A 12150-nucleotide genomic window follows, 5' to 3' on the forward strand; every position below is an offset into this window, starting at 1 on the left:
CTTCGCCCTCGTCTTCCACCTACCCCAGGGTCTGGGCCCGGGGGAACTGCCCGCCCCTCGCGGCGGCCCGCCCCCCCGCCCTCCCCGCCCCTCCCCGCCCCTCCCCTCCCCTCCGCGCCCCTCGGCTCCCGGGCTCGGGCTCGGGCTCGGGCTCCCGCACGTGGTCGGCCCCAGCAGCGTCTCGGCGGAAGGCGGGCGGCGGCGAGCGGGGAGCGGGGAGCGGGGAGCGGGGAGCGGGCGGCCGGGAGGGAGGGAGCAGCGCCCGCCGCTCGCCCTCCGCGCACCCCCGCGCGCCCTCGCGCACCGCCCAGCCCGGCGCACACGCGCCTTCGCCCCGCTCCAGCCCCTCCGCGGGAGGGGAGGCGGACCCCACCGCCCTGTGGGCGCTCGCGATGTTCCTGGGGGTTCGCTCCGCTGCCGGAAAAGAATGGTAACATGAAGAGCGGCGCGTGAGAGCGTCACGGCGAAGGCGAAGAGATTGATGGCACAGCGCTGACTGCGCGGAGCAGCACGTTCCGAGGGCGCCTCCAGTTCCTGGCTGGGCTCCGCTGACATCTGTAGCCTCCCTTCCAGCAGGTTCCGCGCTCGGGAGCCGCTGCCCGCCGAGCGGAGTGAGGACCGCGCGCGGGCACCCAGGAGTTTGCCAACCTCCATCCGCACAGGACTTGCGCCCCGGGGCCGGCGACCCGCATCCGTGCGGAGCCCGCCGGCACGCTGGCTTCCCGGGGAGTTGGCCCCGAGTTCAGGTGGGTTATCCCGCGGGGAGCTCCGGAGGAGACGTTCGGGGAGGACGAGGAAGGTGACGTCCCAATGTCCAAAGCAGACGCTCTTCTTCCTGACACCTGCCGGGGCTGACCGCTTCCTCCACGCAGTCCTCCGCCCCCACTGACCCGCTCCCGTCTCCTCTCCCCAGCCCGGCCCTCCCCCACCAAGGGGGGCGCGCCCCACAACTCCTGTGTTCTTGCCTATCTAGCATGCTGTAGACTTTCGTTAACTTAGGATTATGTGAGAAATGAGCATATTTACTCCATTGCTGTATTTTCAGAGAGGCTTAATGATTTCCTCAGTCAAGTCATTTACTTCTAAGCCAATAGATAATGCCTTCGTCATAGTTTTCTGGGGGGGGAAAGTAACTGTGCGTTTGTTCTGCAGATGCCCAACTCCCTCTGAATCGTGCAGATTGGTGCTGAGCACGCAACAAAAGTTTTTAGCTTCTCCTCAGTTTCTGGTGCTTCGCAGGGGAGAGGAAAGGACTTTGGCATTAAACACAAGAAGCAGGCAGGGAGCCATCTCCTTTAACTTTTCTTCTCTGTTATCACTTGCAATGAAGAGGAAACAGAAGAGATTTCTGCAGATGACTTTCTTATTCATGGTGGCTTTAATTTTCCTGCCCAATATTGGTCTGTGGTCTCTGTACAAGGATAAGCACCTGGTGAAATCTACGGAACCCGGGGAGCAGCAGGTAAGTGCCATCCGGAGAACGCTCACCAGAGGATTGGTAAGGCGTGCAGCTGGCTGGGGCACAGCAAGCGAGCGCAGGGTGGGTGGCCTTGGGTTTTCTCCCAAGTATTTGCGGGGCACACATTCGGAGACTGGAGACTTTGGGGCGTAAGCAAGTCGTTGTTTTAGATCTTAACCAATGACATGGGTAAAGTGTAAAATCAACTAGATAAGGAGGATAAGAGAGGTCAAGAGCAAGAGAGAAGACAGTCTCTCTCGGTTGGTCCTTAGCTGGTTTTTGACTTGAGGTGGATGCAAGGTAACTGCTAATTTGTGGGATGTGGAAGTGGACTTGCTTTCACTTCTCATCCGGTTTGGGTATCCAGGTTAAAGTGCACTGGGCCAATTAAATTATTAAACTTGTGAAGTAGTTCTCAAAAAACAAGCTACAGTTTTCTATATTTTTGGTTGTAATGTTTGCTTAGCAACAGCTTTCTTACTCTATGGAGACTTAAAGTCACGGTTTTTCCTCTCCTGTTGCTAAGGTGATGTGCTGGGGGTATACAGGCAGAGTTATTAAGGATGCCTGTTCAGTTTCACAATCTGGTGATAACAGTTTGTTGCTAAAAGCTTTTCTTCATATCTGAAACCCTGGGTGGTGTGGTATGTTTTGTTTCTACGTACATGTAATCTGTTAGTATGTACATAGCTCATGATTTACCATAGATCAAAATAACTTAAGGAGTAACAATGAAGAAAAAAATCTTTCACCAAGTGTTGAAAAGTAATATCGTTGAATTTCTTGTTTATTAATAAATAAGATAGCTTCTGTAATTCAGCTTTTAACAATAGAATGCAACCTTCTTTGTGATATTGATGTAACACTTTTTTTAACTAGTCCTGTGGGACACCTCAGAATATTAATATTGTTAATTTCAAGGGTCATCACCCATGTACACCGTGTACCTTCCACAGATAGAAAGGGTTTAAATAAAAGTCCATTGGTGGACAACAGCAATATGTATTAACGGCAATTAAATATTTGTTCTTCTACTTAACAAAGTTTGATCTTCTCTTTACACAGTGATAGTTAGTTGTGAAATATCCGGAGGTAATCTACTTTTTCATTTTGACAAGTAATGATTACCAGTCTCTAAACCTTAAAGATAACTAGTTGTTTATGGATTTTTGGTGGATTGGAATTTTGAGGGAAAATGTTGACATGTTTTTATTTAGTTGCTGAACTCTTATCATCCTTTCTAATACGGAGATAACTTTGATTTGAAGTATATTCTGTATTGTCATTCCAGTGAAAAAAAAGGAAGATGTGCACTTTGAATGTGAAACTTTTTTTCCTATTTAGATCACTTATTTCTCCAACCCCTCATATGAAAGATTTTATTAATATTAGTAAATACAATATTATGTAAAAGTTCTACTTCAAAATAGTTAAAATAAGAAAAGCAAAATTGAATTAACAACTATCAGAAGTATTTGCTGTATAGGTAACATAAAACACTAGTTATTCTTATTAATGAGATCTTTACAACTTTCACACTGGCTCTTACTGATTTTATCTCTTAATGAGAAATTTGTCTGTCCAATGCCATTAAAAAATGAAATATGGCAAATCAACTCTCTGACTTATTGTAATCTCCAAAAGAGTTTCCTTGTTTCTGGTCCTTCTATATCACCAATGATTCTTAATGGTAGGTAATAAATTAACAATTATAGAAGGCATGGGGTGGCAAGAGAAGGAGCTATTTTTCAAACTTTCATACACTGGAGTAAATAACTGATGGGTATTTTGTGACTTTCCAGTTTAATAAATCTGTGTAACAGTTTTGAAACCAAGAGTAAAGACCAGCAGTTATATGCAATAAAATGAATGTCTGTCACACACTTTAGTAGTTTTTAACCTAATTAATAGTTTTAAAACTAATACTTTCTTATAGAAACAAAATAAAATTTAAAAAGGCAGGAATTTATTGTCACTCACTGAAAGAATTCATTGTAAAACAGGAAAAGATACGCTTTTACTGGTTTTATCCCACTGTTAAATATAATTGGGAAGATAATTAGATCATTGGATAAATAAGAGTTAAATACGTATATATACATATGCGTATATGCATACACGTATATGTATATATGATATACGTGTATGTATATATGTATGTGTATGTGTATATACACACTTGACCAGATAAAAAGTGACTTGCAGTGATGGATTAAACATGCTTAATATTGTGATATAATAGTTTGCTAACGTATATATAAATCCATGTTAGTAAGTCAGCTAGACACACAGGTTTCCAATTGAAGCATGTAATTTGACTATTGGATAATGTGCTATTTAAATTTAGCAATTTGTTCTAAAAAGACTATTTCATGGTTAATTGCTAAAATGTTCTTCAAAAGCCATCTTTTGCTATATTTATCACTAAGTTGTAAAATCGTGAGGGTAGGGATAATGTGCTGATTGAGGCATTGACAGCAGTAAGTACTGAAGCTATTCAAAACACGTCACGTGCCCATATAAGCAGTCTATTTTTACAGCAGTTTTGTGTAAAACAGCATTTGTGGTGCTAAATGTGATGTGATAGTGGGGTCACAGGAATTGAAAACCTTTACTGTATTAAATAGTTCAATTATTACAGTGGGCTGTAGGGAAGTACTTTAATTTATAGAGACTCAAAATCATAGAATGGCTAATACTCTTTAAATTCTCCTAATCTGAAAATAAAAAATAAAAAAAATAAATTCTCCTATTTTTATTTTGCCAGAGTTCATCACTAATAGTTGTCTACCTACTATTCAGTATATATAGTATTTATTATACAATCTGAAACAAAGTGAAGGTAAACAGAAAACACTGACAGAAACTATGTATTAATTTTCATACTGTTTAGTATCTTCACATTTTTATCCTCATTTTTATACGATTACGAGTAACTTGCACTTATTGTCATTTAACATTAAGAATAATATTTCTGATAGTTCCCATAATACTTGAATATTTGCTCCATCTATGATGCAGAAAAGAAAAAAAAATGAAATAAAAATTCCCAGATTATTCATTTAAAAGTTTTTTTTTTCTTTTCTCTCACATGAGAGAAAAGACCAAATAAGATTGAAAAAATTTAATAATACAATAATTAAGATGTGTATTTTATTGTTTGGGCTCTGCAAAGTTGGAATCCCAGTTACTGAAATAATTTTTAAGCTTTTGAGACTTTTAATGTTTTAGAAAAATTTGAAGATATTTTATAGTTTTGGTTTATATGTTATTAAGTTATCAGTCATAATGTTCATATGTTATTTTAAGTTGAGTTAATTTTGTCACTTGTTTGCTCTTATTGAGATGATATAATTATCTCCTTTATTTTGTTTAGAAATATATATGTATATTACAAAATAATTTATTGATAATGAAGGTGGCATTTAGCTGAGAATGATTACTATATGATTATTGTATAATACTTCTCATTTTTCTCTTAAAATTTGAATTGCTATTTTTCTTTACTTTCAGCTGCATTTAAATTAAAATTATATATTTAGATCTTAATTAAGCAGTGTATTAGGATAATTAGACAAAACAATATTTTAGAGCAAAACTACTTCATTCTTATACCTTTATTATTATACCTTTCTAACTAATTGTTCATACAGGAATAGGTAAATAAAAACTACCCCTAAACCACTTTCTTTCCCTAAATACATTAAGAAGATTAGTAAAAAAAAAAAAAAAAAAAAAAGTAGCTGCAGTTTGGCAACTAAGTTGCAAATAATATGACTTACAGAAATAATGCAAGAATATTCAGGGTATGACAAAGATCTTGCAATAACTTTGCGAATTATTTTTGAAATGAAAGAACTATAGTCAAAATTGCAGAATTTTAAATCAGACATTTTCAGAATTATTCAGAATGATTTTAGAAACTTAAGCTTGCCTTCGATTTTTCTACCACGTTAAAAAAAGAACAAAACTAAACTAAACTAAATACTCAGGTCACTTTTAAATTGTAGAACCTTCTTCTTTGTACTTTGAATTTTTATTGGTGAAATTGGGCAAATCATGCTTGCCACATAAGGTATGTAAAGTCCTGATCACATCTTGGGTATGGAAAGTATGGTGTGGTAACGTTTTGTTTTTAGTCAGATCCACATGTAAGCTGTGCGTGACAGATGTGGGATTTTGCCTTCATTTAAAAACAAAATCTCTCCTGAAAGATTCCTCGTCATCTTTTATCAACTCTTCTAAAGTTAATCAGCACCACACATCGAGGGGATTCTTTCTTTTGGTGAAGAACATTTTTTCCCCCATGGCATTTTAAACCTGCTTTATGATGTGAAAATGTCAGATAATTGGTACTGAGTGTATGCAAACTGCCTTATGCTTTCCTTTGTCATGCTGATCACTAAAGCAGTAGAGTGTGTCTGTGTTTCTTTTCCAGCAAACACCTTAAAAGAGCTAAGGACAGGAGAAAAAAAATTAAGGTTTTCTCTTCTCTCTTCCTGTTCTCAGGATTATCAATACACTAAGTGTGAAATGATGTATTAGTTTGAGCCATACTGTTCTTAATTAGCTAAAATGTAGGTTTTAAATTAGGATTTTAAAGGACCTTTTCTTGAATTTATGGAAAATCCATTCTGAGTCGCTACAGGATCGCACCACACAGACCACTGTAACAAGTGTCTTAATTATTTGCTGTGACCTCGTAGATCGCAACATGATTAGTTCATCACCTTGCCTCCTGGGAGACTATGTGAAACACAGTCTTCTGTTCGCAATCTGGTAAAAAATTAGATAGGTTTTTCTCCCGTTCATTGCTGTATTCGATAAGCTGTGCTGAATCAATTAGACTCCTATAAGGTTTTTTTGTTTGTTTGTTTTCTGTAAGAGAAACCAAGTCAAGACTGGAATATGTGGGGAAAAGGGTAAGAAAGTTTGGGTGTTCTAAGTGGTTTAGAGAAGAGAATTGAGGAGTTTGCTTTGCTTTGCTTTGTTTTTTTAAAGTTTTGTCAGGAATAGCCATGACAACCTTTAGGAAGTTTGCAACTGTGTCTCACCTTGTAACACTTTTATACAGATGAAAAGTCAGCTGAGGTACATCAAGAATAACCTTAAAGGAAGGGATACAAATTAAGATGAGGAAAAGATGTTAGGCATTGTAAATGGGATATAGAATCAGATGTGGTTGTGCTTTGTCTAAGCAGTCACTCATTTTTCATTTGCTTGGCTTGCTTATGATGAAGAGGTGAGCACTGGAGACTTCTGATTCTTAAAACCATCTTACATGACTACATTGTTCTTCTCTTTCCTTCATATTTTCATGTGTTGACAAGGTACCATTATAGAATTAAAGATAAAAATATGCCACGAAATAGAAGGTTCTCAGGATGATAGTAAAAGTAAAGACACACTCATAAACTAGATACTTGCTCTCCATATGACCACCATCTGTCACACCATAAAGCTAACAATTCCTAAATTCTCTCAAAATGCAGTTGTAATTCTTGAATGCGCAACAAGAAAGAACAAATAAAAACTGTTTGTGCTACTGACAATATATATTTAGACAGGCATGAACATATGTGTATTCACACATATGGATTTATTTAAAGGTTGAAAAGGTTGAAAAGAAGAGACAGCATCCACAAATGTTCAAGAACACGATTACCACCACTGTTCCTCTCCAATATGCTGGTATCTGTTACTACCAAACTTCAACTAGGTGGCCAGAAAGAGGGTGAAAAAATAAAAAGTAAATTTAGAATAAAGGAAAGTCACATGAATGTTTTCTGCAACTTTTCTACTTCTAGTATAATGGGGAAAAGTACGGACCGGATTAGCTGTATTCTCAAAGTATTCATTTCACATATTCATTTAGCAGCACACATACACATACATCCCCATGCGTGGTCTCACTTATAAAGAAAAAATAAATCTACCCAACTGTTTCATTTTGTGTATTTTTTTTTTTTTACTATTGTAACTTTATGCTTTTTCCATTGCTTTGAATCCACAAGAGGCTGTTAGTCGAGTTTGAAGCGTCATTTAAATATTACTAGTGTAATTCTAGGAAAGTACGGAGAGATAAAGAAATGCATCTGTTTCTAGAAGTACTTACATCAATTTAGCCAGTGTGAGACTCATAGCAAGGATTTAGCTTGTTAGACTTGCACAGATTATAAATAGGGTGTTTCGTTTGTTATCTGGTAATAGAATCAATGCAGTTGTGGTTGCCATAGACGATGGTGGTGGCTATCAGCTCTCTATTGCAACGAGTGGGGTGGTGTCTCAATTCGGACTGAGAAGGCTAATTTAAAATTTATTGCCCAATTACTCATGGAATGTTATTTTCAGCACTTGAAGTCTAGAAAGCCCGAGACAGGGAATTTTATTATAAATCATTTTGAACTGTTTTATCATAATAAAAATGACCACATTGTCAGGGCTGCCACCCAAGTTTGAGTGAGTTGAGCTTTTCTTTTTCCTTATTTTTGGCATGTCTCCTCAGCAAAAGAATCTAGTTGAACTTAATTTTAGGAGGAATATCAGAATTTCCATTCTATCTTGTTCTCTTTTAGTATGTAAGGATGTAGGATCTGGAACCAAATTCTCAGGGTTCAAATTCTGGTTCCAGCACTTAGCACTTTGTGACATTTAGCACGTCATTGATCTTTACTAAATCTGTTTTCTCTTAAGTCAAATGAGGAAGACAATACTTTTCTTGTAGTGTTATAGTGAGGACTAAATGCTTAGTATCTTGAACAGCATATAATAAGGATTAATGAATATAGATTGTTTTTATGGTATAAGCATTTATAAGCAATCATTGCCATCAGCAAGGAAATTAGTGTTTGTTTAATAAATATTTGCAGATGGTTTCTCTTTGCAAGGTTGTGTCAAGAAAGCACAGCAAAAGAATGAATATGGTAGAGGACTGTCATTGATGTGTTAAATCCGGAAAGAAGGGACTGTTCAATAAACGAATAGGGTCTAGAAAATGAAAGGGTTTTTTCTTTGCAATTTTTTGGTCCAATGCTTAAGGACAGGTTTTTAATTTTATTTTTCATATAATCATTTATTGCAAAAAATGAATTTTTTTGGTATATTGCATTCAAAGTTATTTTAAAAATCGAAGCTTTTAATAGAAGAGATTTTTTTAAAAGTAATACTTCTTTGTAGTGACCACTTTCATTTCCCATAATAAATAATGCCCATAAAAAAATAATAATAATAATAATGCCCATGCCTCACATATAGGCATTTTTTTCTCTACATTAATTACAAACAAGAACCTGAGAACTACTTTTGCTGTTTAAATCTTGGCTATGAGAGAGACTGGATTAATCTGAAGAAAAAGTTAAAAAGCAGAATAGAAACTATCAAAATCATGAATCTACTTTATAAAGAGTTATTATTTCCTTCAGTGGAGTTAGGAGGTACGGAAAAAGCATATTGCATGTGCCCATTCTTAATTTTCTAAATAGTGAATTGGTGAGGTTAAATTGATATTCATGAAACAAAAACAAGCACTAAATGGTAGAATTTTCTATGTGTATCATGGACCTTTGGAAGAGGGAGAGAGCGGTATGATCTCTGGACCCATTAGAGCTCCATTCTTTTAGGGGGAAATGTTGAGCCACATCTTATCAGAATTAGACAGGGTTGGGATTAGGCTAAGGGTTAGGACAGATACTTCAAGTTCCAAATTTGGGCTCACCACTTCCCAGAACATGTCCTCTTGTGCAAGTCACTTAATGTCTTAGAACCTCAGGTCTTCGTGTGTTAACACAGATATTATCTTATAAAGGGTAGCAGAGAGAACTCACTGGATTAATATATGGAAATTGCCCTGGTGCATAGTAAGTCAAGTAAGGGAAACTAAACAAATAGCATCGCTGCCTTTTTTTCAGTTTTTAGGGTATTCATTAAAGGTAGTGAATACGCTTAATATTGGGCAAACTCAGTAAATTTATAATAAAAAAAATCACTATTAATTTGTTTATTAATGATAATAGAGATGTTTATTGGCTATACGTACCAACGATACTATGCTACACCCTGCGGCAAGTAAGTGATTAAGAGATAAATCTGTTTTCAATTAACTTACAATCTGCTCATTAGGAAAAGGCATGCACACACCCATAATACGGGGATGGATTAAATTGTTTCACAAGAAATACATGTTCTAATCATTTACAGTTTAGAAGAGGTAGAGAAAACGTCAGTTATTGTGTAAGATTTATGTGGCCTTAAGTGTTCTGTGCAAATATACTGATTTAATTGTCCAACAATTCATTGAGATAGGTGCTTTTGAATAACTCAGTTCAGAGTTAAGTAAGGCACAAAGACGAAAAACTTGAGTTTGTGCACTCTGGATTCATAAAAAGAAAAAAATAACGAACAGTGTTAATAGCTGTGTAGTTTAAGGCAAGTGAGAACTTTGAAAAAGTGAATGGGTTTGATAATGTGTCCCTGATACTCTCTTGATTGAAGTTACATGCAGTGATAGAGGTATACACAGAATTGTAAGTGGTTAAATGGTAAGACTAAACAATACAACTGAAATATCTTATAAGATTGATAATAAGTATTTGTGGGCCTGGCATTGATATAAACAGCTGAATGTGAGGTCTTGTTTGGTAGGAGACCAGAGAAGCCAAAGAGGGCTGATGCATGAAGGCCAGTCCCTAAGGAAAATGAAGATAGATGAAAAAAAAAAAAAAAAAAAAAAAAGGCAGAAAGAAGCAGAAAAGGTTGTTAGGACCTGAAAGGTAAATATAGAGCATGTTTCTGTTATAGTTCAGCAGAGAGGTTTGAGATTTTTCCTATGCAGTTATCTTACTAATTTGGAGAGATAATTGAACATTTGTGAAATGTTCTGCAAAGTGTGAAACAATATAATATGGTTATCTATAATATCTAGATAGATAGGTAATTAGATGTTTATCATAGTATATATAGTCCTGTAATGAAGATTGAAGACTATAATACTGAATGGGAATGTCAAGAAACTGTGGCAGCCACCGGGTCAATAAGACAGCAACGTACCTGTCAAAATAAATGCAGATAATGAATGGATATGCAGAGCAAAGGAAAAAAGCAATTGGTTATGTATAGGTAGTAGAATGAGGGAAGTGAAAGCATATTAATTTAAAGGAAAAGGAGATAGTAATATTAAGTTGCCAAGAATTCCAAGATAATATGTGAATAATAAAATTAATAAAATCATTATGATAAAAAATAAAATAATAAAATACAATATATTAACAATAAAAGTTAAAGTAGCATTTATGTATAGTTTCTTACCGTGTACCAGACACCATGTTAAGCTGTTCTTAGTCACAGCATATCCATGGTAAAAAAAAAAAGTGAGACTTTTTTTTCAAAATTTGTTAAGATCTTCCAGTGATTATTCTACCAATATTGAAGTTTTGGACTATCTATAATTTACCGTATAATGTAACTACATTGAATATCCTGACTGTGGGGTTGTATATTAACTTAGCTGTGAAAGGAAATACGCACAGTGGTTAAGAGCTTGGATACTAGAACCAGGCTGTCTGGTTTCAGTTCCAACCCTACCTGTGTCACTTTAGATGAGTTGCTTATCTATATTCTGTGTCTTAGATTTGCTATTTCTAAGATGGGTACAAAAAACAGTGCCTACTTGGTTGAATTGATGTGTGAGTTAAATAGGTTAATGTTCATAAAATGTTTGAGGGAGTGGATTGCACATAGCAAGCAATTTTAAAGTGTTAGCTATTATTATCTGTTAGAATTCTAGAGAATTGAGATCGGATGAAAAAGGAAAAGTATGTTTCTATACCATTTCTTCCATAAACCCCATCATGAGGGTTTCTAAAGAATTTGCATTTTTTTTTAAAGATTTATTTCTTTGAGAGAGAGAGAGAGAGAGAATGCACACGAGTGAAGCGGAAAGGGGCAGAGGGAAAGAATCCAATCAGACAACCTGCTGAGTGTAGATCCAGAGTGGGTCTCCCATCTCAGGACCCTGAGATCATGATCTGAGCTGAAACCAACAAGAGTTGGACACTACTGACAGAGCCACCTAGGTACCCTCAGAATTTTCATTCTTAAAAAGCTTTAAAAAAATGTGCAGTCCCACATCGGGCTTCCTGCATGGAGCCTGCTTCTCCCTCTGCCTGTGTCTCTGCCTCTCTCTCACTGTGCTGTCATGAATAAATAAATACAATCTTAAAAAGATTGTCCAAAGAAACATCTTTGACTTCTTTCTCTTTCTTCCTTTCTTGTTTTTTTTTTTGAATTTTAGTAGCTCATATGGAAATAATATAGCACTTAGTTAAGAAGTTTTTGTAACTTAAACCAAGGACTCACATAGCCCTACACATGTCAGAGCAGACTGGATTTCAGCAGAGAATCTAGTTCTTCCCAGCATCTGCAGTCAGCACCAATGCTGTTATGGTGACCTTTCCCCTCATATTTTGTGTGCTCTTCTCTCTGCAGGATGTTGATTTCTCAATGTGTATTTTGCCCTCAAGGGATAAAAACTATCTTTTAAATTATGTCATTAAGTCTGAACTTCTAAAAAAGATTATCTAAAAATGTCTTCAGGGTCAAATATTTTCTTATTTTATATAACTTGAATTTTAACATTATTGCTCTGGCTTGGTTCTGAATGATACTGTTTGGGACTGGGAAAGTGAGCTTGACAA

At 36.9% G+C, this 12150-nt stretch overlaps 1 protein-coding gene across 1 annotated transcript in view; it reads left to right on the forward strand.

Annotated features, from left to right (window-relative positions):
• The first annotated feature begins 262 nt into the window (after positions 1 to 262).
• The window catches only part of GALNTL6 (polypeptide N-acetylgalactosaminyltransferase like 6), a 1159236-nt gene continuing 1147348 nt past the window's right edge, over positions 263 to 12150 (forward strand). Inside the window, exons 1-2 of the mRNA XM_072795983.1 lie at positions 263 to 746; positions 1153 to 1462. Coding sequence (XP_072652084.1) covers positions 1325 to 1462 — 138 coding nt within the window. The 5' untranslated portion in view covers positions 263 to 746; positions 1153 to 1324. The remainder of the gene's footprint in view (positions 747 to 1152; positions 1463 to 12150) is intronic.

Source organism: Canis lupus, chromosome 24 (assembly GCF_048164855.1).
Source record: "Canis lupus baileyi chromosome 24, mCanLup2.hap1, whole genome shotgun sequence".
In the NCBI taxonomy this organism is placed as follows: domain Eukaryota; kingdom Metazoa; phylum Chordata; class Mammalia; order Carnivora; family Canidae; genus Canis; species Canis lupus.